Source organism: Plecotus auritus (genome assembly GCF_963455305.1).
Source record: "Plecotus auritus genome assembly, chromosome: 2".
Classification (NCBI taxonomy): Eukaryota; Metazoa; Chordata; class Mammalia; order Chiroptera; family Vespertilionidae; genus Plecotus; species Plecotus auritus.
In genome coordinates, this window is record NC_137771.1 from 229,660,801 (window position 1) to 229,685,463 (window position 24,663).

Genomic DNA, 24,663 nt, shown 5'->3' on the forward strand with positions numbered 1-24,663 from the left:
TCTGCGCTCACGCCTCGGCTGCACTCGCTCAAGGGGACGGAGCCCCGAGACCATGACCAGGCTGGGAGGAGATCCTTTTGGATCTGCGCAGTCGCACGTGCGTCGCAGCGAGCCGTGGACGTGGGCACCGCTTGCTAATGACCACGGGGCTGGGGACAGTCGTGAGCCGCTGGGGGACACGCCACGGAGGACACGCCGCTGGGGGACACGCCACGGAGGACACGCCACGGAGGACACGCTGCTGGGGGACACGCCACGGAGGACACGCCACGGAGGACACGCCGCTGGAGGACACGCCGCGGAGGACATGCCGCTGGGGGACACGCCGCGGAGGACACGCCGCTGGGGGACACGCCGCGGAGGACACGCCGCTGGGGGACACGCCGCGGAGGACACGCCGCTGGGGGACACGCCGCTGGGGGACACGCCGCTGGGGGACACGCCGCGGAGGACACGCCGCTGGGGGACACGCCGCGGAGGACACGCCGCTGGGGGACACGCCACGGAGGACACGCCACGGAGGACACGCCGCTGGAGGACACGCTGCGGAGGACACGCCGCTGGGGGACACGCCGCGGAGGACACGCCGCTGGGGGACACGCCGCGGAGGACACGCCACGGAGGACACGCTGCTGGGGGACACGCCGCGGAGGACACGCCGCTGGGGGACACGCCGCGGAGGACACGCCGCTGGGGGACACGTCACGGAGGACACGCCACTGGGGGACACGCCACGGAGGACACGCCACTGGGGGACACGCCACGGAGGACACGCCGCTGGGGGACACGCCGCGGAGGACACGCCGCTGGGGGACACGCCGCGGAGGACACGCCGCTGGGGGACACGCCGCGGAGGACACGCCGCTGGGGGACACACCGCCGCTGGGGGACACGCCGCGGAGGACACGCAGGTAGGAGTTCAAGGGCAGGGGCGAGCACGGTGTTATTTGGGCACAACTCACACAGGGACCTGTTGAAATGTGCGCTGGGTTCTCAGGACGAGGTGGCCAGCCAAGCCCGGTCATTAACAGGGAAAATAATTAACAAGTCACTGCGGGGAGAACTGTCAACACCAGGGAAAACAATGACTCAGCGCCAACCCAGCGCCTCAGGGACGGGCACGACAGAAACGATTTCAAGCCGCGATAAGAACGGCCCGGGCCGGTCAAGGACTCACGGCTGTCGGGACAAGAACGACGGCGTCGAGGGCAGAGAACGACGGGGCGGGTGCTGCAGAGAGGAAGGCGTCTGCACGTGTGAGGCCGTCTGCAGGACGGAACTGAACGCGGTGCATTCTATGGCCACACTGAACCCCGCCTCTGACAACGCAGAAAACGGGGACCCCGCCAGAGACGGGGTCGCTGGAGCCCGCCGCGCTTTCTCGGGTTCTGGGTCCCATTCGGTTCTTCCTCGACGCGACGTGCCGGCGAGGGCGGTCTGAGCGGGTGGTTCTGCATTTTAAGACGAGACCGCTCGAATGGCGTCACGTCGAGGGCTTCTGCGTCCCTTGGCAGACATGGCATGAAAGAGGGTTCCGTGAACAGCTGATAGAGTTCAGTTCAATGACTTCAGTCCCCTCACCCTATCCAGCCGTGGGCAAACTACGGCCCGCGGGCCGGATCCGGCTGTTCTATCCGGTTCTCTTGCTCTCCCCTCCGCTCCTTTACTTTGAATTTATATTAGTTCACACAAACACTCCATCCATGCTTTTGTTCCGGCCCTCCGGTCCAGTTTAAGAACCCATGGTGGCCCTCGAGTCAAAAAGTTTGCCCACCCCTGCCCTATACTCATCTTATTTAGAAATAGTAGGCATTTGTGGACATTCCTGTACCACCTGCAGAATCCTAGCTGCTTTGGCCTAAGGCCGTGGTCGGCAAACCGCGGCTCGCGAGCCACCTGCGGCTCTCTGGCCCCTTGAGTGTGGCTCTTCCACAAAATACCACGGGGCCTGGGCGAGTCTGTTTTGAAGAAGCGGCGTTAGAAGAGGTTTACGTGTAAAAAATTTGGCTCTCCAAAGAAATTTCCATCGTTGTCCCGTGGATATTGGGCTCTGTGGACGAAGGAGTCTGCCGACCGCTGGGCTGAGGAGACGGAGCAGTTGAAGGAGCAGCCGCAGCCGCCCCTTCGCCCTCATCGCCACGCCGCGTCCCGGCCGCAGCAGGTCATGCCGATTCTTGTTCTCTCCTCACCGGCGGGAACTGTCTGTTTGCATCTGCATTCTTTTCTGAGAGATCAAGATTCCAATGCCAATGTTTATTTGTTTGTTTTCTTTTTTTAAAAAAATATATTTGTATGGATTTCAGAGAGGAAGGGAGAGGGAGAGAGAGAGAAACATCCATGATGAGAGAGAATCATGGATCGGTTGCCTCCTGCAGACCCCACACTGGGGTTGGAGCCCGCAACCCTGGCCTGTGCCCTGACCGGGAATAGAACGCTGACCTCCTGGTTCATAGGTCAATGCTCAACCCCTGAGTCACCCTGGCCAGGCAGGTGGGTTTTTTCTTATACAGTTTTTTTTCCTTCTAAATCAAGTTCAAATGCCATATCAGGGGTCCTCAAACGACGGCCCGTGGGCCACATGCGGCCCGCCGAGGACATGGATCCGGCCCGCCAGGTGCCGCTGCCTGTCCTGCTTAGCAGCCGATGCGTCCCGGGCCCGCAGTGCGCATAGGAATTTGTTCATAGTTTTTTTTTTAAACTATAGTCCGGCCCTCCAACGGTCTGAGGGACAGTGAACTGGCCCACTGTTTAAAAAGTTTGAGGACCCCTGCAAGTAGTTTTCCTGGCTCAGAAGAAAACAGCGTGTTTGGCACCGCAGGGGACCCCCTGTGGTTTCACGACATCGCCTGTCCCCTGGCCCCTCTGTTCCTGACTTCTCCCCAGCCCGGCCTGCTTTCAAGTTGTGGAAAAATTAACCCCCGCCCCCCCGCCCCCGCCAGGTCCCATGTGTCCAGAGCACGCGGTTCCCCAGGTCTGAGGACCACCCACCGCTGCCCTTCCCCTCGGCCCCGAGAGGCCCAGCCACCTTCTCAGGCAGCTCCTGCACGTTATTCCTCGCCACAGCCGCTCCTGGCCGCATCTCCCAACGGCCTGGGCGAGGGGCACCTTCCGCGTCACAGGGGCTCGGTGGGGGCAGCTTTGGGTGAGCCGAGGACGGTGCCCACATTCAGGATGATGCCCCGGGCAAACGCACCTCCCGGCTTCTTGGAAACTGGAGAAGCACCAAGCGTGTTTGTGTCCAGATTCCAAGTACCTCTGGCCGCTCCACAGGCCTGGCCGCCTGCCTCCGTCTGCTATTGGCCCGGAAAGCTGCTCCACCTGCTTTGCCAGTTTCCCTGCCACAGGGGAGGGAGGCCCGCAGCGGCACTGGATCTAATCTCAGAGCTGGAGCAGCAGCAGCCGCTCTGAGCGAGAAGCCAGGCTCTGAGCTCATTCCTGTGGGACTGTTCTCGCTGGGGCTCAGGCGCAGGAGCCCCGCTGGAGAGCCGCTAGGACCAGGACCAGGACCAGGACCAGGACCAGAACCAGGACCAGGACCAGACCCGGACCAGGACCAGGACCAGGACCAGAACCAGAACCAGGACCCAGATCAGGACCAGGACCCGGACCAGTCCAAGAACCGGACCAGACCAGGACCAGGACCAGTCCAGGACCGGGACCAGGACCAGGACCAGGACCAGACCCGGACCAGACCAGGACCCAGATCAGGACCAGGACCAGGACCCGGACCAGGACCAGACCCATGGCCAGCTCGGCGCTGCAGTGGGTGGGCCTGCTGCTGGGCGGGGCGGGCGCGGTGGGCACCGTGGCCGTGACCATCATGCCACAGTGGAAGGTGTCCGCCTTCATCGGGAGCAACATCGTGGTCTTCGAGACGCTGTGGGAGGGGCTGTGGATGAGCTGCCGCAGCCACACCAACCTCCGGCTGCAGTGCAAGGTCTACGACTCGCTGCTGGCCCTGCCCACCGACCTGCAGGCGGCCCGCGGGCTGATGTGTGCGGCCTGCGCCCTGGCCGCCCTGGCCTCGCTGGCCGCCGCGCTGGGCATGCGCTGTACCCGGTGCGCCGGGGCCGAGGCCAAGGCCAAGGGCGCGACCCTGCTGGCCGCCGGGGTCCTGTTCATGGTGGTGGGCGTGGCGGTGCTGGCGCCCGTGAGCTGGGTGGCCGCGTCCATCATCCGGGACTTCTACGACCCCACCCTGGACGACGGCCGGAAGCGCGAGCTGGGGGAGGCGCTGTACCTGGGCTGGGTCTCCGCGCTGCTGCTCGTGGCCGGGGGCGCCGTCCTGTCCTGCGTGTCCTACGTCCCCGGGGAGGGCGGGCGCCCCAGGTACCAGCTGCCCGCCCGCCGCGCGGCCCCCAGGAGCTGGCGCTCGGAGAGGAAGCCTGGCAGCCTGCCCTCCCGAAGCCAGTACGTGTAGGTGGGCAGGGATTTTCTCTTCTTTTTATTCTTTATTCTATGGAGAGTGTACTATTCTACTTCTGAATGTTTTTTTCTTGAGTATTTTCTTGATTTCAGAGAGGAAGGGAGAGGGAGAGGGAGAGAAGCATCCATGATGAGAGAGAATCATGAACCAGCTGCCTCCTGCACACCCTGCGCTGAGGATGGAGCCCGCAACCCGGGCCCGTGCCCTGACCGGGAATCGAACCCTGACCTCCTGGTTCACAGGTCGACGCCCAACCCCTGAGCCACGCCGGCCACACCGTGTGGAGGTTCTGACTTGACCAAGCAGGTGGCCGCAATGCCCACTGTTCCCTACGAGCGGAGCCCGCGGCCTGGACTCCTGGTTCTCACCCGCGGAGCATCCACCCGCCCCGTCGCGGAGGGCGGTTCTGTGGGGCTCAGAGCGCAGCCGAGGAGACAGGGAGACGCGCGCCTCAGCGGTCCGTCCGTCCGTCCGGAGGTTTGCTTCTCACCGTGTGCATGCCCTTCCCCCCGTGACCTGAGCCGGCCTCGCTGACGACCCGTCACCAGGATCCCCCCAGGACCCGTCACCGGGATCCCCCCAGGCCCGGGACACAGCCGTGTGCGCGGATGGGAGGATGTTTGTGACTCCCGGAGTGTGGGTCCGGCTCCTGTGGTTCTTATTCTAAAGGAGAAGCAAGCGGATCCATTCCACAGTCAACAGGACCCACCCCGGGCCCCTCAGGGCCTGGGGCAAGGCTGGAGGCGGGATATGAAAGGTTGAAACCAGCTCTGGGTTTGGACAAAAGGTTTTAATCCGCAGATAAAGGCAACACCGTGGCCCTCTGGCTCCTGCCGGCTCTTCCCCGGGGGCCTGCCTTTCCTCCGATTAGATCAACGATCTGTAACGGCAGGTCTGTGTCAGGGGCTGCATTCTGCAAACGGCTTTCGCCAGACCTACACTCAGGAGGCGGCCAGACCGGGACCAGGAAACTTTAAAGACGGCAGGGAGCGAAGCGTCTTCCTTCTTAACTGCGTCTCAGCTGGGGGTGTACGTTCTGATAAGAAGTCACGTATGTAGGTAGATGAATCGCGTGATGACTGCGCGAATAAAGACTTTGGTTTTTACCAACATAAACAACAGGACAGGAAAATAAAATGCCTTGATTCTATTTGCTAACCAAAATCCAACCGACCGGAAAAAAAACAAAAAACCCACGCGAATTCTTTCTGAACGTGGTCTTCTCCCGTGGGGGCCCCCATCAGGATCGTCATTCCGGGGGTCCAGATAAATTCCCCACGCACCCCGTTTTTGTTGTGTTTGAGGACGGTGTAGAAACAGTCTAGTGCTGTGTTTCCTCCAAATTGGATGCGATGGATCGTCTCATTTGAAAGTTTGTATCCACATTTTCTTATCTTACGTGACCTGTATGTCACCTGCTTCATGTCCTTTGTATTAATCAATTTGCCTTTTATATAAATTTTATGTTTTTCACTGTTCTCCATTTTTTTCTGTTTTGTTAACTTGAAACGAGTTTTTGAAAACCTAATGCTTTGGGGTCTCTAATGTTAAAAAGAATATCAAGGCCACATTTTAGAGATAAAAGTAGATCAGCATTAGCTTTCAAGACTATAAAATACTGTGTAGTTTTTAATAATAATATACTTACCTGGTAATCATTGAATTCATACACTAGTAATTGATGAATATAATACACTAGTAATTTATTAAGGTAGTGCTACAGGTCCCAACATCCACCTACTACAAATGTCGCGTATGTAAAAGCCATTTCTAGAAAACTTTCCATTGCTAAGTGCATTTTTACCTCCAGGAAGTAGTATCTGTACTAACAAAAGGATAATATGCAAATTGGTCAGGACGCCCTCACAGTAACGACCAAACAGCAGGCTGCGTGGGGCGACCAGGCCAGCCAGTGGGGCAGTGAGGGGCGACCAGGCTGGCAGAGGGGGGCCGTGAGGGGTGACCAGGCCAGCGGGGGGGGGGAGGGCAGTAAGGAATGACCAGGCCGGCAGGCATAGGTGGTTGGGGTGATCAGGCTGGCAAGGGGGGCAGTTGGGGGCGACCAGGCTGGCTGGGGGTGGGCAGTAAGGAATGACCAGGCTGGCAGGCATAGGTGGTTGGGGTGATCAGGCTGGCAGGGGGGGGCAGTTGGGGGCGACCAGGCTGGCTGGGGGGGGGCAGTAAGGAATGACCAGGCCGGCAGGCATAGGTGGTTGGGGTGATCAGGCTGGCAAGGGGGACAGTTGGGGGCGACCAGGCTGGCTGGGGGGGGGGGGGTGGGCAGTAAGGAATGACCAGGCCGGCAGGCATAGGTGGTTGGGGTGATCAGGCTGGCAGGGGGGGGCAGTTGGGGGCGACCAGGCTGGCTGGGGGGGGGGGGCAGTAAGGAATGACCAGGCCGGCAGGCAGAGGTGGTTAGGAGTGATCAGGCTGGCAGGGGGGGGAAGTTAGGGGCGATCAGGCAGGCAGGCAGGTGAACAGTTAGGAGCCAGCAGTCCTGGATTGTGAGAGGGATGTCTGACTGCTGATTTAACCGGCAGTCGGACATCCCCAAGGGGTCCCGGATTGGAGACGGTGCAGGCTGGGCTGAGGGGACCCCCCCCCCGTGACTAATTTCGTGCACCAGGCCTCTAGTTAATTAATAACAGTGGTTCATGTTTAGGGGCTTGTACTGTATGCTGGGACCTCTAGTACTTTATATGAATTAGAGCATTAGATATTTTACGATATGGACATGATTAGTTCAATCCACAGATGAGCACACCTTGGAACACACAGTTCATGGTACAAACGTAAGAAACATTCAAACCTGTAAGAATTTTTTTATGAATTTATTTACGCCAAACTGATGACAATGGCCGGGAAGCAAAACCTCGACAAGTTGAGAAAACATCTCAGAGAAAGGCAGTTTTCAGCTTATTCTATACAGTAGAGGCCGGTACACGAAATTCGTGCACTTGGAGGGTCAGGGGGGAGTCCCTCAGCCCGGCCTGCACCCTCTCGCGGTCTAGGAGTCCTCGGGGGATGTCTGTCGGTCGGACATTTTTAGCGCTGGTGCAGAGGCCGGGGAGGCTACCATCACCGCCGCTGCGCTCGCCAGCCATGAGCCCGGCTTCTGGCTGCACAGAAGTCCCCCCTGTGAGAGAGCACTGACCCCCAGGGGGCAGCTCCTGCATTGAGCGTCTGCCCCCTGGTGGTCAGTGCGCGTCATAGCGACCGGTCGTCCTGCAATTTGGTCAATTTGCATATTAGCCTTTTATTATATAGAATTAGACTCAAAGGAGGAGAGTAAGGGGGTTTGTTACATGAAGTCCATGGGGTGGTGAGGGGGCGGGAGAAAGCAAAGCAGGGAGACCTCTGGGATGAGGTCCGAGGGAGAGACACACGCCCTTTCCACGGGAGGGGCAGGCGATCACAGTGAACAGTGCAGCCGTGGGGACGGCGTTCGGGGACCAGATGACCTGTGGGCCCTGTGGCTCCGCTCTGGGGGAGGGTGGGCCCTGTGGCTCTGCTCTGGGGGAGGGTGGGCCCTGTGGTCTATGCTCTGGGGAGGGTGGGCCCCGTGGTCTATGCTCTGGGTAGGGTGGGGAGGGTGGGCCCTGTGATCTATGCTCTGGGGAGGGTGGGCCCGTGGTCTTCACTCTTGGAGAGGGTGGGCCCGTGGTCTTCACTCTTGGGGAGGGTGGGCCCTGTGGTCTACGCTCTGGGGAGGGTGGGCCCGAGGGTCTGAAAAAGGGGACGTCGACATTCGAAGGTGAGTTTACAAGATGCAAACAGACAACGGCTCAGTGAAGGCAAAGACTGACGTCGTCAGGGAAGCTGAGTCCCGGACACGACTCCCCGTGACCTGCTCCGGCTGGGAAGCCTCACGTCACACCCTCCTGTGGTGACTTCCGGCCCTGACTCTGTGGGGGCCGCCTGCAGGCTCCCCGAGCTCGTGAGGGGCAGCAGGCGGCCCCTGTTCGCTCACGATTGATCTCCCAAGAATCAGCAGGAAGAATAAGGACTGTCTGACTTCCCAGCTCACGTCCTTTCTCTCCAGAAAACAGATTTTCTCCAGCCCGGTGTCGATCACACACGGCACTTTGTGCAAACACCTGCTCAGCGGCTGTGGCCGGAGCACTCGGCTGGCGATTCCCTGGCGGCGAAGTGCTGTCGGGTCCGAGGCACTGTTCCTCTCACCAGGAGAGAAAAACAGGACTGCCACGGAGCCCTTGGGAGAAGAAGCCCGATCGTCTAAGGCAGGGGTCCTCAAACGACGGCCCGCGGGCCACAGGCGGCCCGCCGAGGACATGGATCTGGCCCGCCGGGTGTCGTTGCCTGTCCTGCTTAGCAGCCGACGCGTCCCGGGCCCGCAGTGCGCATAGGAATTTGTTCATAGTTTTTTTTTTTAAACTATAGTCCGGCCCTCCAATGGTCTGAGGGACAGGGAACTGGCCCCTGTTTAAAAAGTTTGAGGACCCCTGGTCTAAGGTCTGTCATTCATCGAACAACCGTGTTGACTTAGGGGCTCCCCCGGGTGTCCCACACCCCAGGGCCCGTCCCTCATCTTTTCCCAACAGAGAGGCCAGGCTGCTGGTTCTCCTAGGGACCCAGCCTTGAGCAGCTCAAACCCCGTTCCACTCTCCCCCCGTGATGTCAGCGCCCTCTTCCCTCCGAGGCTGAACACGCCTCCCAGGTGTGTGTTCCCGCCGACCTTCTCCCCAGGCTCCCCCTCGGCTTTATTGTAAAACTAGGGGCCCAGCGCACGAAATTCATGTAAGGGCAGGTTCCCTAGCCCTGCCGGCTGCCGGCCGGGGCCTCCCTTCACTCTGTGCTGCCCCCTGGTGGTCAGCACACATCACAGTGAGCGATCGAACTCCCCGTTGGTCAAACACCCAAGGGGACACTTTGCATATTAGGCTTTTATATGTATAGACTAGAGGCCCGATGCACGAAGATTCGTACAAGAATTGGCCTTCCTTCCCCTGGCGGCCAGCACTGCCTTCACTCCAACCAGAGCGGCCTTTCCACCATCCCAACTGCTCAGAGGCCCAGAGTGGCTGGGGCGCTCAGCACCTGTGTATGCAAATTAACCTGCCATCTTTGTTGTGTTAATTTGCATACTCACTCCTGATTGGCTCGTGGGCTTCGTGAAGGTACGGTCAATTTGCGTCTTACTCTTTTATTAGTGTGGATGCAGGTCAGGCTCCGTAACTCCATGCCTGGTGTCCGCAGGGACGCTCCGCTGCCTGGGTGGGGCGGGAGGACCCTCAGCGCAGCTGCCGGGAGCCTGTGTCACCGCCTCCACGGCGAGGCACCCCAGTCACACCCGTCAGAGCCAGCGCGATAGCAGCCCACAGGGCCGTCCAGAAACCAGCTGACCCACACGCCAAGGGGCGTGTGCCACATCCTTAGGAGGAACCTGGGATTGAGGGGGGCTGGTTGGAGGCAGATTATGTGCCAGGGGACATCCTATCGGGAGCTTCCCAGGCAGGTCTGTGGGAAGAGGGGGATGTGATGGAAGCAACACCGCTGGCGGGGGACGGGTGTGGCCCCCTCACCAGACGCCCCCCCACACCCTTTCCAAATTCGTGCAGGGGTAGGGTCCCTAGGCTTGGCCGGCAATCAGGGCCAGTCTGTGGGGTGACCAGCGGGGCAATCGTGGGGGCCCCCTGACACCCACCTTGGCTGACCTGGCGCCACCCGCCACCTCCACCAGGTGATCGGGGAGTGGCGCCACCCACTCACCAGCTGGCCCCCGGTTGCCTCCCTCTGCGGGGCAACCAGTGAGGCGATTGGTGGGCCCCCACGGGCACCCGCCTTTACTGGCCTGGAGCATGCGGGCTGGGGACAGCTCCTGCGTTGAGCGTCTGCCCCCTGGTGGTCAGTGCGCGTCACAGCGACCAGTTGTTCCACCGGTCATTCCGCTGTTCGGTCGATTTGCATATTAGGTTTTTATTATATAGGATTTTTATTGATTTCAGAGGGAGGGGGAGGGAGAGAGAAACATTAGTGATGAGAGAGAATCATGGACCGGCTGCCTCTTGCACGCCCCACACTGGGCATCAAGCCCACCACCTGGGTATGTGCCCTGACCGGAAATTGAACGGTGACCTCCTGGTTCCTAGGTCATTGCTTAGCCTCTGAGCCACCCGGCCGGGCATTGGTGCTTTGGGTTAAGCCACCAATCCTCTAAGAACTCTGTGAATCACACATGGAGTCATGACAACACCGAGTTCAAGGAGGAGACACAGACACAGATAATCTACCTCCCCTGCGTTTGAACCTCAGAGGTTAAACAGATGCATGCGCGGGGGTCGTGAAAATGCAAACACTCGTCAACCGCCGACTCCATCACCCTTTGAGAACGAAACGCATCTTCGTGAGCTGCCTTGTTATTCGACACGTGCCTGCACTTTGGGGGACACGTGCCTGCACTTTGGGGGACACGCTGTGACCCACTGACTCAGAGCCTCTGCTCTTCCTCCTACATAACTCACCAAGAGCACCTACAGCTCCAACAGGCCTTAGGATAGTGATTATATGTGGCTTTAAATTCTAGCTTTAAAAAGTCTCTCTCTCTCTCTCTCTCTCTCTCTCTCTCTCTCTCTCTCTCTCTCATATCCCCCCCTCAGAGACCTAGTCTTTCCCCAGATAATCAGCCTCCCTGTCCCCTCCACCCCCCCCACCCTACCCCCAAGGCAGTCTGGGCCCAGTTAAGGTCACAAGGTCGGGACCCTGCCGGCGAAGGGACCACCTCCCTCCGCTCACTCAGCTCAGCCCTGCTTCCCCCCGGAACGCACCCAGCCACCACCCGCTAGTGTGGATGCCCCGGCTCCTGCTGCGAAGGCCTCGGGCTGCCTCAGCAGAACCTCTGCCCCTCCTCCCAACTCGGATGCGGCACTCGGCCCGGCAGAGCAGCGGGCGCGTCCCCAAGGCAGCGCCTGGGGGCTTCCTTCTCAGTCCCAGCTCCTGCCGGATCCCAGGGGAGGACAGCGGGCGGCCTGTGCCCAGCTCTGCACACGCCCAGCGCCTCTGCGGTAACCAGAAACCTGGATGCGGCCAGGGAGGCCCCAGGCTGGCCTGTGGAGCGGCCCGCGGTGGGCAAGGGCCGCCGGGAAGGACACCCTCACCTGACACCCTCACCTGACACCCTCACACGCCTGACTTCTGCCGTCTCGGGGGGTGGAGGGGGGATCTCAGGACCAGAACACGGAAGACGCTGCGGAGGTTCCTGCTGACCCAGGGCCCGGCGCTGTGACTGAGGGTGAGGGTGCGGAGAGCGGGCATCACACAGGGCACCTCCCGGGGCTCCGGGAGGGAGAGCGAGCTCCTGGCCACAGCTGCCAGCCAGCACGATGCTGCCCCCGGTGGCCACTCGGGACAGGAACTGACCTCCCGGGGGAAGAGCCAGGTGAGAGCAGAGGGGCAGACCCAAGGGCCAGGGAAGGCCGTGCCAGCTGAAGCCCAGCCTGGCGGCCCCCCCCCCGGAGGAGGCGGTCCTGGGAGAGAGGACTTCGTGCCCCACACCTGGAGAGCCTCGAGCAGACGGGATCACAGGAGCGAAAAGCTTCTCCAACTAAAATAACGTGACCTCACATTTTAAACGTCTGCAGGGACCGAGCCAGTGTGGCTCTGTGGATAGAGCGTCAGCCTGCGGACGGAAGGGTCCTGGGTTCGATTCCCGGTCAGGGCACAGGCCCAGGTTGTAGGCTTGATCCCCAGTGTGGGGCGTACAGGGGGCAGCCGGTCCATGATTCTCTCTCATCGTTGATGTTTCTCTCTCTCTCTCCCAATCCCTTCCTCTCTGAAATCAATAAAATACATTAAAATAAATAAATGAATGAATAAATGAATAAATAAATAAATGAATGAATAAATGAATAAATGAATGAATGAATGAATGAATAAATAAATGAATGAATGAATAAATGAATGAATGAATGAATAAATGAATGAATGAATGAATAAATGAATGAATGAATGAATGAATGAATAAATAAATAAAAAGTCTGCGGGGACGGAGAATTCGGGGGTCAGGGCTGAGGTGGACACTGGCTGTGTGGGGGATGGAGGCGCACCGAGCAGACCTGGGAAGAGGTGTGATTCACGAGGAAGAAGGAAAGGCTGACCTGTAGAAGCCACAGAGGTGCCGACAAGTCCTCCTTCATCGTTCGTCTCCACAACGTGTGAGGGGTTGTCTCCGAGGCTCCACAGAAACCCGAGGTTCTGTCTGTCTTTGCCATCGCTTCGCCATCGCCCACGACGCGCCTCCCACCCTGTTCTAACGCTCACCCCACAGCGGGCGTTTCCTTTCTCTGCTGCTTTGTGGAGAGGTTTCCGGGTCCGATGATTTCCTTTTAATTCTATCTCCCCCGACACCGGACACGGTCAGAAGACACGTGAGAAACAATCCCATCGTCTGGAAGCCGATGGTCGGTCATAACGTACATATTTTATCTTATTTTTTTAAATATATTTTATTGATATTTTACAGAGAGGAAGGGAGAGGGAGAGAGAGCTAGAAACATCGATGAGAGAAAAACATCCATCAGCTGCCTCCTGCACACCTCCCACTGGGGATGTGCCCGCCACCAAGGCACGTGCCCTTGACCGGAATCGAACCCGGGACCCTTCCGTCCGCAGGCCGACGCTCTATCCACTGAGCCACACCGGTTTCGGCATAACTTACGTATTTTATAAACTCATGTTTGTCTAAACACGTTACGATGAGGAGAAGCTGGCGAGAACCCCAGCGTCCCACCGAGGGTGGGGGGACACAAGACTGACTGTGTGTCTGCCACTCGGGTCCATGCTGTCCCGCCATTAGGTCATCCCTGACGACGTAACGTACCACGACCCAATGCTGTCAACGTAGAACAAAAATGTTAAAACTTTATTGTCACAGGAATCATGATAAAAAAAAAAAAACCTCTTTCTCTCACACACACACCCGCACACGGACCACACGCACCAACACACATGCACACACGTCCACGTGAACTTCCACGGGGTTATGATTCACTTCCCTAATGGTTTGTGCTTCCCTTTCTTACTATGCCAACATGATCACCGCGGGGAAATCAACACACTTGTGAGCGAGCCAACGTTCAAGAGGGGCGTCTATTAGAGACAATGATGGCGGACTTCCCGTCGCAGAAAATCAAACCGGGGCCAGGAGGGAAGAGAGGAGGCGAGGGCGTTCAGCTCGGAAGGAAATAATACACCTGTGGGGGGAGGGGCAGGCCAATATCAAAAGAGGTTAAAAGGGACAGAGCACGAAGAACGAAGACTGTGGCGAAGGTCGCAGGGAATCGAGGCCCGCGACGGGGAGACAGCGGGCCTACGACGTTTCCGGGACCATCAGCGATCTTTAGTGAAGGCCACGAGCTGGTTTGATGGCAGCTCCGTAGTCCCAGTTTAAGGGAAGCGTTTCGGGAATATCTAAGTGAAAGGGAACGTCGTCCAGTTAAGTAAACAGACACACGTCGAACGTTGTATTTCTGCCCTTAACTAACCACACGAGAGAGCAAGTGGGTTTTCTTTCGTTTGCCCTTTAACGTTCGCATTGAATCCTCTGCGCTGTATTATTTCACGGGGAAAATGCACTGTTGTTTTTTTAGCACGGTCACAGGGAAGAATGTGAGCCCCACATTTCCCAAGCAGCTAGTTCAGCCGTGGGCAAACTACGGCCCGCGGGCCGATCCGGCCCGTTCGGCTGTTCTATCCGGCCCGCGGAGCTGAAAGAGCGGAGGGTTCTCTTGCTCTCCCCTCCGCTCCTTCACCAGCAGCAGTGTTAACATGGCAACGTCGGGAAACATGGCCGCAGCTCCTTCTTCTGAGCGGGCGGATTTATATCCCCATTCAGTAGAAGGAACAACCTCTCAATCTTCCAGAGGCTCCTTGGAATGCCCGCGGACGCGTCCCCCGACATCACCCTGGGAATGCGGAGACACGTTATCGGTGATGGAGGGAGACACGCCCCTGGAGGGCACAGGATCAGAGCATTAGCTAAAAAGGAGACCAACAACACTGTTCCCACTGAAGTGGATGTTTTAAAGACCAAAAACCTTTCAACCCAGTCTACATTGCCATCTACATCGACGTCCCGGGCATAATTTGGAAGTTGCACTAAAGAAAATGTTTAATTTACTGTTTACACATTTTGTTCTTTTCTATTTGTTTTAGTTTTAAATCATTTTATTATATTTAAGTTTAATTTGAAAGGCTGTTGTACCTTTCCTTTGTTAGGCAATTTTATTTTGCCTTTGCCATCTTCAATATAAGGTATGTTATTGTGCTGTGATTCCTCCATTTTTTGAAGTTTCAAATTATAATAATTAGTGTTTACATTCTTCTTGTTAAAATGTTTGAAATGAATAAAACTATTGAAATAAAAAAAAAGACCATACCCTTTTATGTAATGATGTTTACTTTGAATTTATATTCACACAAACACTCCATCCATGCTTTTGTTCCGGCCCTCCGGTCCAGTTTAAGAACCCATTGTGGCCCTCGAGTCAAAAAGTTTGCCCGCCCCTGAGCTAGTGTCTCAGCTGCATTTGTTAGATAACCCATCCCCTGTGGTTTGCTGACGCATTATTTTATCAAGCAGTAAGCGCACACATATGGCACTGCTTGGCTGCTCTCTGGAATGTAAAGGAGGTTATCGCTAATTGATGTAAAGGTTGCTGGCTTCACCGAGCCTGTGGATACTTGTCTGGAACACACTTCGTATTCCACCGACATCGAAATGGAATTACCTCATGGAGAGCTCGCCCCATCACGGCAGAATGAAAGCAAAGAAGGGGGAAATGCTGGGCTAATGTGGAGACGCCGGTAAAGTCTGCCTCTTCCTTCCTCATTAGAGCAGCTGTGTCGGGCGCACCCAGACGCCGACGCGGTCCCGTCTATTCTAACAAAAATGAAAATAAACTGCGACGTCAGTAGCTCTGTCTTGGAGCCCAGATGGCATGATTTTGTGGAGCGGGCACTTATGCATCCACATGTAATTACTATTTAACGTACTGAATTTAATAGTTTTACTAGTTACCCCACCGAGACTCTATCAGGCCCGATGCAGAGGCTCAGCCCCTCTCTGGAGGCCGGGATTGTGGCTCTTCCCCAACACGAACTGACAATACCGGAGACCCCAATCAGTCTCTAAAAGTCTGGGTTTGGGGGAGAATATCGGGGTCAACAATAAGGATCCCCTTGGATTTCCGTCCCTGCCCTCAACAGGAGATCATCGTGCGACGCTGGAATATGAATCTTCCTGTGCCACTTGCTCTCCTGTATCCCCTCCCACGGTGATCGCCTGGAGACCTGACTCGGGGACCCACGTACACGAGCGTCCCCATGGCTGAGACATGTAGGCACCGACCCATTGCTGCGGCCACGGGAAACAAGCAATAGTCTTTTAATGCCCGGCTGGCGTGGCTCAGTGGCTGAGCTTGGACCTATGAGCCAGGAGGTCACGGTTGGATTCCCAGTCAGGGCACATGCCCGGGTTGTGGGCTCGATCCCCAGTGTAGGGCGTGCAGGAGGCAGCTGATCCATGGTTCTCTCTCACCGTTGGTGTTTCTATCTCTCTCCCTCTCCCTGCCTCTCTGACATCAATAAAAATACATTCAAAATTAAAAAAAAAGATTGAGCCCAGAACTCAGTATTAGGTGCAGACATTACAGCCTCAAAACCTGTCTCCTTCACCTGAAAACACAGAAACCCCTTTGTGAGCAGGAAATCCAAGGCAGAGCAGGGACGTCGCCCAAGCACCAGGGGGCGCTCCAGGTCACGCTGCGAGGCAGAAGCCAGCTGTCACCTTCACCTGTGAACCTGGGATGACAGGTGTCCGTCAGAGGCTGAGGGCAGAGGAGACCTGGGGAGCTGACTTTGCGCCTCTATTTAAAGTTCATCACAACTCCAACTTTTCTTTCTTCTTGTTTTGTTTTCAAAAGTAAGCCTTCGCCCTGCCAGTGCTGGAAGGCAAACCTGGCAGAGGCTGGCTGAGGGCCGGGCCGGGAGGGGAGGGGAGGGGCGAAAACAAAAGGCGTGAGGATCACAGACCACAACAAGGCCTTTGGCTGCGTGACCTGACGGACAGCGGGGCCCCGAGGAGGGCAGCAGAGGGGCGGGCGCTGGGGCAGCTGGAAAAGTGGCTCCGGTGACGCTAAACCTGAGACGCCTGGAGGTTTTCCACGGAAATTACCGGAGCTGCAGGCGGGGACAGGGCAGTGCGAGGCATCTGGAGGCGGGAGGTAAGGCCCACAGGGGTGGGCACAGGGGTGGGCACGGGATGGGCATAGGGGATGGGCACAGGGGGTGGGCACAGGGTGGGCATAGGGGTGGGCACAGGGGTGGGCATAGGGGGTGGGCACAGGGGTGGGCACAGGGGTGGGCACAGGGATGGGCACAGGGGTGGACATGGGGTGGGCACAGGGTGGGCACAGGGGTGGGCACGGGGTGGGCACAGGGTGGGCACAGGGGTGGGCATTGGGGGTTGGCATAGAGGCTGGGCACAGGGGTGGGCACAGGGGTGAGCACAGGCTGGGCACAGGGGTGGGCATTGGGGGTGGGCACAGGCTGGGCACAGGGTGGGCACAGGGGGTGGCCGGCCCAGGGGTGGTGCTAGGTTCAGCTGCAATCAGGTGACCAATTCAGAGGCAGAAAAACCTCCTCCGTTTCCTCGTGACGTAGAAAAGCCACAGCGGCCGACACTGGAGCGGTGGAGAGGGCTGGGAGGAGCCGTCGTCCCCCAGGGCGGAGGGCGCGCAGCGACCAGGGCAGAGCCACGACGGAGGGCCCGCAGGGGTCAGGCCCACCCGTGTCTGTGTTAATTTTGGCTTCCGTTCTGCTTGGCTCCTGGACGTACCAGAGTCCACGGGAAGTCGGGTTTCACCAAAGGGGAGGTTCGGCCAGAGGCACGCCGTGAAGAGAAGCGGGGTTAGGAAGTGAGGGTGTGAACAGAGGGATCGGAGGAGCTCCCGGCGGGGAGTGAGGACAGGAGGAAAGGGAGACGTGAACATGTGAACCGACGGATGGTAGATTCCGTGGGGTCAGAGGCTCATTGGCGGTGGCGGTCAGAGCGTGGAATGTTCCAGAATGATGTTCGGGGAGGGCCAAGTTCAGGAGGAGGAAAAGGTCGGGACCGCCATCCCCCGGGGGCTGCCAATTAGCCTCCCCGGGGTGTTCGAATCGAGATGGAACCGAATCAGCGTCGCAGGGGATGGGACCACATGAGCACGTCCTCGGAGGCTTGTCGATGCCGGTGAGACCCGCACGCGGAGGGGTGGCTGCGGGGAGGAAGAGCCATCGGGGCGGGGGACACTGGGGGAGCTGTGAGGACGAGGAAGGCACCTGCCAGGGGGTCCCCCTCTCCTGGGAGAAGCAGCGAGGGGACCCAGCTGTGCCGCCACGTGGCGTCCCCCATTCTCGTAAGCCAGGCGCCGTCTTTGTCGGCACAAAACACCTGAGCGCCACCAAGCGAACCGTCTTTCCTGGGGAACCGTGGGCAGGATGGCGCCTGACAGGCGTCCTCAAACGACGGCCCACGGGCCCCATGCGGCCCGCCGAGGACACGGATCAGGCCCGCCGGGGGCCGCTGCCTGTCCTGCTTAGCAGCCGACGCGTCCCGGGCCCGCAGTGCGCATAGGAATTTGTTCATAGTTTTTTGTTTTTTTTTTAAACTATAGTCCGGCCCTCCCACGGTCTGAGGGACAGGGACCTGGCCCCCTGTTTAAAAAGTTTGAGGACCGCCGAAACCGGTGTGGCTCAGGGGATAGAGCGTCGGCCTGCGGACTGAAGGGTCCCAGGTTCGATTCCGGTCAGGGGCATGTGCCTTGGTTGCGGGCACATCCCCAGTAGGGGGTGTGCAGGAGGCAGCTGATGGATGTTTCTCTCTCATCAATGTTTCTAGCTCTCTATCCCTCTCCCTTCCTCTCTGTGAAATACCAATAAAATATATTAAAAAAAAAAAAAGTGTGAGGACCCCTGGGATAAGAAGTAGGTGTCTTTCCGCTCCCGTTCTACCGCCGCCCCCGGGACGCGTTCACAGAATTCCACGTCAGGGCCCAGGACCCACACAGGGCCTTCCATCCAGGCCACGGAGGAGAGCAGTCTTGTGTTGCCAGTCCTCCCACGGGGATCTTTCCCACTGAATTTCCGAGAGAGTGGGAGGGAGAGGGAGAGACAGAGAGAGGCACTGATGGGAGAGAGACACGTGGATGGGTTGCCTCCTGCGTGAGCCTCACCCAGGGCCGGGGAACCCGCAACCGAGGTAGCTGCCCTTGACCGGAATCGAACCCAAGACCCTTCAGTCCGCAGGCCGACGCTCTGTCCACTGAGCCAGCCGGCCGGGGCCACAGCAGTCTTGTTTAGAGAGACACGGTCACCCCCCAGGATCAACCACAGGCACTGCGGGTACCTCACCCCGAGGGAGACCCGGCTCTCACGCATACACAGGGTGCCCCCCCCCAAAAGGACACACACTTTGAGTGATTATAAAGCAGCCGTGGGCAAACTACGGCCCGCGGGCCGGATCCGGCTGTTCCATCCGGTTCTCTTGCTCTCCCCTCCGCTCCTTTACTTTGAATTTATATTCGTTCACACAAACACTCCATCCATGCTTTTGTTCCGGCCCTCCGGTCCAGTGTAAGAACCCATGGTGGCCCTCGAGTCAAAAAGTTTGCCCACCCCTGTAGAATATAAAGTCAGTGTTTCTAAACATACAGTCCGTTCTCAAAATGTAAAGGAATCTACAGCCGGGGGTGGGGAACGTCCGGCCCCCGGGGCCATAGAAGGCCCAGGGGATCGTGGGGTCCGGCCCTGCCCAGGCCTTAAGCGGGGAGTGAACTAAATCTGGGCCAAATGGAGCAGGCTTGTGTCTAAGTGGATCGTGCCCTGTAGCCCACGAGTGGTGTTCTAAACGCCCACAGGGTCCTGGGCCGGAACCAGCTCCCCCACCCTGCTCTACCGAGATGAGTATATTTTTTGGGGTCAAAGCCTGTTTTCAAGCCGATGACTGTTCTGGTCCAGGCACCCCAGATAACGCAAAACGGTGGAACTGCCAACATCAAGAATCATTTCCTTCAGCTCTAGCCAGTGTGGCTCAGTGGATAGAGCGTGGGGGCCTGCGGACTGAGGGAGGTTCCATTCCGTGCCCCTGGGTGGGGCGTGCCAATTGATGTGTCTCTGTGTCTCTCTCACATCCATGTTCCTCTCCCCCTCTCCCCCCTCCCCCCCGCCTTCTACTCTCTCTAAAAACCAACGGCAACATGTCCTTGGGTGAGGAGTCACAGCAACAGCACCAACAGAAGGATCGTTTTGTTCCGTGTCTTTGTGCTCTAATCCGACGAGGTTGCCGGTACACTCGATCTTTTATGCGTTTCCATAAAGAACACCCAGGGGTGCTTTGGGAGAAATGTTCTCTGTTCAAAGCTCAGTCTGGCTTCACCCATTATTTCAAGTCAGTTAAACCTGAAAAGGAGTGGAAACGGAGTGAGTTACCAGCCGTTAACACGTGCGTACGTTTTGGGGGGACACGCCCTCTCCCCCGTGGCAGACAGCGGTACTTACCTGTCCGGAATCCACGTGTCCTTGGCCAAGAGAATCTCCATTCTGGTTAGGGTAGAAACGCGCCCCCTCCCAGCCCTGCCTGGGCCCCTGTTCTGACGGGGGTCGGGGGGACCCCCTCTGGCCAGTGTGAGCGCAGTGGGGTCTCCAGGTCAGGCTTCTGAGACAGTTAGGGATAGACCAGGGGTGGGCAAACTTTTTGACTCGAGGGCCACCATGGGTTCTTACACTGGACCGGAGGGCCGGAACAAAAGCATGGATGGAGTGTTTGTGTGAACTAATATAAATTCAAAGTAAAGGAGCGGAGGGGAGAGCAAGAGAACCGGATAGAACAGCCGGATCCGGCCTGCGGGCCGTAGTTTGCCCAAGGCTGGGATAGACGCTGACTCCCAGCCGAGCTGGGTCTCTGCCAGTCCCCTCCCTCAGGCCTGAAGGTGACTCAGCGTTTCTAAGCCTGAGGACAGATGGCCCCTGCGAGGGAGGGACGGGGCCTCCTGGAGGAATTCCAGGCAGCGGGCCAGCCTTGAGACACCCAACGCCACACTTAATTTTGTTTAAGGGAGAAAAATAAGCATCTCGCCGGTTTGAAGCAGTGCCAGTAGAATACCTGTCACATAAAGCCACATGTAACTGCTAGCTAACGTGATTTTCTGCAAAGAGCTTTAAAAATGGCTTGCTCTCTCCTTCACTATAAGTAAAAAATCAGCAGATGACACACACCCCCCACACACACACATGCACACACACGCACACATGCTAGAGGCCCAGCACGTGAAATCGCGTGATGACCGGTGACCGGTTCTTTGTCACGGCGTTACGGCCACGGGCCATTTCTAATATGTATATACATGTAATCCTCACCCAGGGATATTTGTCCATGGGTTTTTAGGGAGAGTGGGAGAGAGGGAAAGACAGAGAGAAACATCGATGTGAGAGAAACACATCCATCGGTCGCCTCGACCAGGGGCCCGGGCCGGGGAGGAGCCTGCAACCGAGGTCCGTGCCCTTGATCGGAATCGAACCCCAGACCCTGCGGTCCCCAGGATGACGCTCTATCCGCGGAGCAAACCGCCAGGGCCGGTGACACCATGTGACTGTCTGCTCGAGTGCACATGGGGGACAGCGCCATCCATCCTCCTCCCCCACACGGGAGAGGGGCGGCGACAGCGGCGGGCAGAGGGAACGCAGCTAAGCCAGCGTGTGTGGGGGTCCGGCCCAGACCGGCCCCGGCTGTGCCCAGGCCTGGCTGGGCGAGCCGGGGCGGGGGGACCAGGGAGCCGGGTCCTGGGAGCGGCTGTGGGACACGGGCCCGTGCAAGGGCGGGTGGTGGCTGCCGGGCCCGGGGAAAGGAGCCTGCGTCCCCCCTCTGGGCAGCTGTCACGGCTACGGAGCCTCGAAAACCTCATAAACCCGCTTTCGAGGAAGTTTTAGAAATGATAACTTATCATTTTCCTTCTTACCTTTTTCGGCTACTATTTCACCCCGAGACCCCCTGTTGGAGAAACGAAAAGCTTTCACCCGCAGAGCTGGGGGGCTGGGGGATCAGTGGCTGATAGCGCTTGCATTTACCAGAAAAGGCCTGGGGCTTTTTAAATAGCTCCTTAGGGTTCAAGAGGCCTCGAGCCTCCAGTTACTTCCTATGTGGGGCTCACGTATTCGCAGTCAAACTTCACTTATAATCTGGCTCCTATGCTCACACTGGACACGCTCCAGGGCACATGGGTTTTCGTGGTTTTTATGCTGTTTTATTGCCGCATGTTTAATTACATGGAAAAGGTAAAGCAGAGGACTGCCCTGGATCACGGCTGGGCGTGTGGGCCGCGGCATATCTAGTCAGCCCTTGTACTCACACACATGCACACGCACCCACACGCACACGCGCGTGCAACCCCGGCCCAGTGCCCGGCGTCACGTGTCACGTGACCAACGACACCTTCCGACAAACAGCTCGCAGGTGCTTGGAAACCCACCAGCCCCACGTCTGACCTTCCCCTGGGCAGGGGTGAGCGTGATCGAAAGATACCCGCGTTCCCACAACACCGAGGGCGATGACTCTCGGCCAAGGGCGGCCTTTGCCGAGGCTGTTTGCGTGGCCGGCCTTCTGCATGTTTTCAGGAAGGGCTGCGCTCGGCGGCCCCTGCCTGGTCGGACTGGAGGATTTCCGCTCGGGTGGAGGGAGGTTTGACGTCTCACTCCCGAGACGGGGTCGCACGCAGGCAGGCCTACACGCATCGGGAGGCGCACCTACACCGAGTCAGGGAGGGCGTGCGACCAGTGATTCTCTTAGGCTGCATGTGCATGTGCATGTGCATGTGTGTGCGTGTGCGTGTGCGTGCATGCATATGTGTGTCCACGTGCCTGTGTGCGTATGTGTGTTAGTGTGGGCATGCATGCACATGTGTGCGCATGTGCCCGTGTGCCTGTGTGTGCACATGTGTATGTGCATGTGTGTTAGTGCGTGCATGCGCATGTGTGTGCGCGTGCATGTGTGTGCATGTGCATGTGTACACATGTGTGTGCGTGTGTTTTCTGTGTGACTGTGGACCTTTCTCTAATTATATTTGCAAGGACAGCTGGTGTATGTGGCGGGTGCTGTTTCTCGGCAGCACACAGACTGGCCAGTGGTCACGCCGGCCTGGGGCTTTCAAAGGACAAAACTTGAGCCCTGCCCTAACCGGTTTGGCTCAGTGGATAGAGCGTCGGCCTGCGGACTGAAAGGTCCTGGGTTCGATTCCGGTCAAGGGCATGTACCTTGGTTGCGGGCACATCCCCAGTAGGAGGTGTGCAGGAGGCAGCTGATCGATGTTTCTCTCTCATCGATGTTTCTAACTCTCTATCCCTCTCTCTTCCTCTCTGTAAAAAATCAATAAAATATTAAAAAAAAAAAACAAAAACTTGAGCCCTGGCCCGTGTGGTCAGTGGTCAGAGCGTCTGCCTTTGGACTGAAGGGTTGCGGGTTCGATTCCCGGTCAAGGGCACTTACCCCCTTTGCAGGCTCCTCCCCAGCCCTGGTGGGGGTGCATGTGGGAGGCAACCAATCGGTGTGTTTCTCTCACGTCGATGTTTCTCTCTCTCTCGTCCCTTCTCCCTAGAAATCAACGGAAAAGCATCCTCCCGTGAGGACTAACAAAACAAAAGAGGGAAAATTGAAATGCCTTAAGAACAGAGTAAGCCCGGCCGGCGTGGCTCCGGGGGGGAGCACCGACCTAGGAACCAGGCGGTCAGGGTTCGATTCCCGGTCAGGGCACAGGCCGGGGTTGTGGGCTCGATCCCCAGTGGGGGGCGTGCAGGGGGCAGCCGGTCCATGATTCCCTCTCGTCATGGATGTGTCTCTCTCTCTCTTCAATCATCTCTGAAGTCCATAAAAACATTGCTTTGCAACCAGCACCTGCTTCACCCCCGTAGCCGAACAGGCCCATCCCCGACGGATCTAAAACTGGGTGCTTCCTTCCCACGTGGAGGGGCTGACAGACGGCAGCTGCAGGACAGGCTGCCAGACGTGAGTGCGGCTCGCGGGCCGGACGCCGCCGCCGCCAACGCCACATTGTTTAAAGGACAAACAGCCATCGTGTGAGTCCCAAACCAACAGGGCTCGGCCGCCCCTCCACGTGGCGAGGAGATGCCGTTGGATGTGGGTGTCAAGGGGGTTCCAGTGGCCTGAGCGCAGGACACGCCTCCCCTGGGCGCCGTTCACGGTCCTGTTTGTGCAGGTGCCAGCGGCTCCGGGGGTTCAACGCCAGGACGGTGCCGGGGCGGGTGACGTCACAGGGCCGCGCACCTGGAGCCGGTGTGATTTCATCAGCCGACGGCACCCCAATAAACACGACCAAATAAACACATAAACACAGAAATATCCACAAACGCCAGGACCTCCCAGTCAGCGCGGCAACCGCCTCCCCTCCCAGACGCACAGGCGTTTTCAAAAGGCCCTCAGCCCGCCGCCCGCTGCCGCCGGGCCCGGATGGAGGCGGATCTCACGGATGAACGGCCGGTTTGGCCTTCGCCGTGCGGCTCCGTGGATAGAACATCCACCTCCAGACTGAAGGGTCCTGGGTTCGATTCCCCATCGGGGCACAGGCCCGGGTTGTGGGCTGGACCCCCGGTTGGGGGCGTGCAGGAGGCACTGGTCCATGATTCTCTCTCATCACGGATGCTTCTCTCTCCCTCTCCCTTCCTCTCTGACATCAATACAAATATACACACATCTATTTCATAACGTCAGTGTCAGGATGCAGAGCAAACTGCAAACACTCCCACAAAAGCAGGACCAGCTACTTTCCCACCCCAGTGCCTGCGCCTCTTCTTCCCCCTCCCCCTCCCTCTCCCCCTCCCCTCCTCCTCCTCCTCCCCCTCCTCCTCCTCCCCCTCCCCTCCCCCTCTCCCTCCTTCCCCTCCCCCTCCTCCCCTCCCCCTCCCCCTCCTCCCCTTCCCCTCCCCCTCCTCCCCTTCCCCCTCCCCCTCCTCTTCCTCCCCCTCTCCCTCCTCCTCCCACTCCTCCTCCCCCTCTCCCTCCTTCCCCTCCCCCTCTTCCCCTTCCCCCCTCCCCCTCCTCTTCCTCCCCCTCTCCCTCCTTCCCCTCCCCCTCCTCCCCTTCCCCTCCCCCTCCTCCCCTTCCCCTCCCCCTCCTCCCCTTCCCCTCCCCCTCCTCCCCTTTCCCCTCCCCCTCCTCTTCCTCCCCCTCTCCC

General features: G+C 58.3%; 1 protein-coding gene across 1 annotated transcript; it reads left to right on the top strand.

Moving 5' to 3' along the window:
• The first annotated feature begins 3,386 nt into the window (after positions 1 to 3,386).
• On the top strand, positions 3,387 to 5,899 carry CLDN8 (claudin 8). Its single transcript, XM_080655512.1, has one exon. The coding sequence runs from the start codon at positions 3,743 to 3,745 to the stop codon at positions 4,418 to 4,420; it is 678 nt and encodes a 225-aa protein (XP_080511638.1). The 5' UTR covers positions 3,387 to 3,742; the 3' UTR covers positions 4,421 to 5,899.
• The last annotated feature ends 18,764 nt before the right edge of the window (positions 5,900 to 24,663 follow it).

Excerpts from the sequence above, each read along its gene's own strand:
- CLDN8 (XM_080655512.1), top strand. The coding sequence starts at position 3,743 with ATGGCCAGCTCGGCGCTGCAGTGGGTGGGCCTGCTGCTGGGCGGGGCG.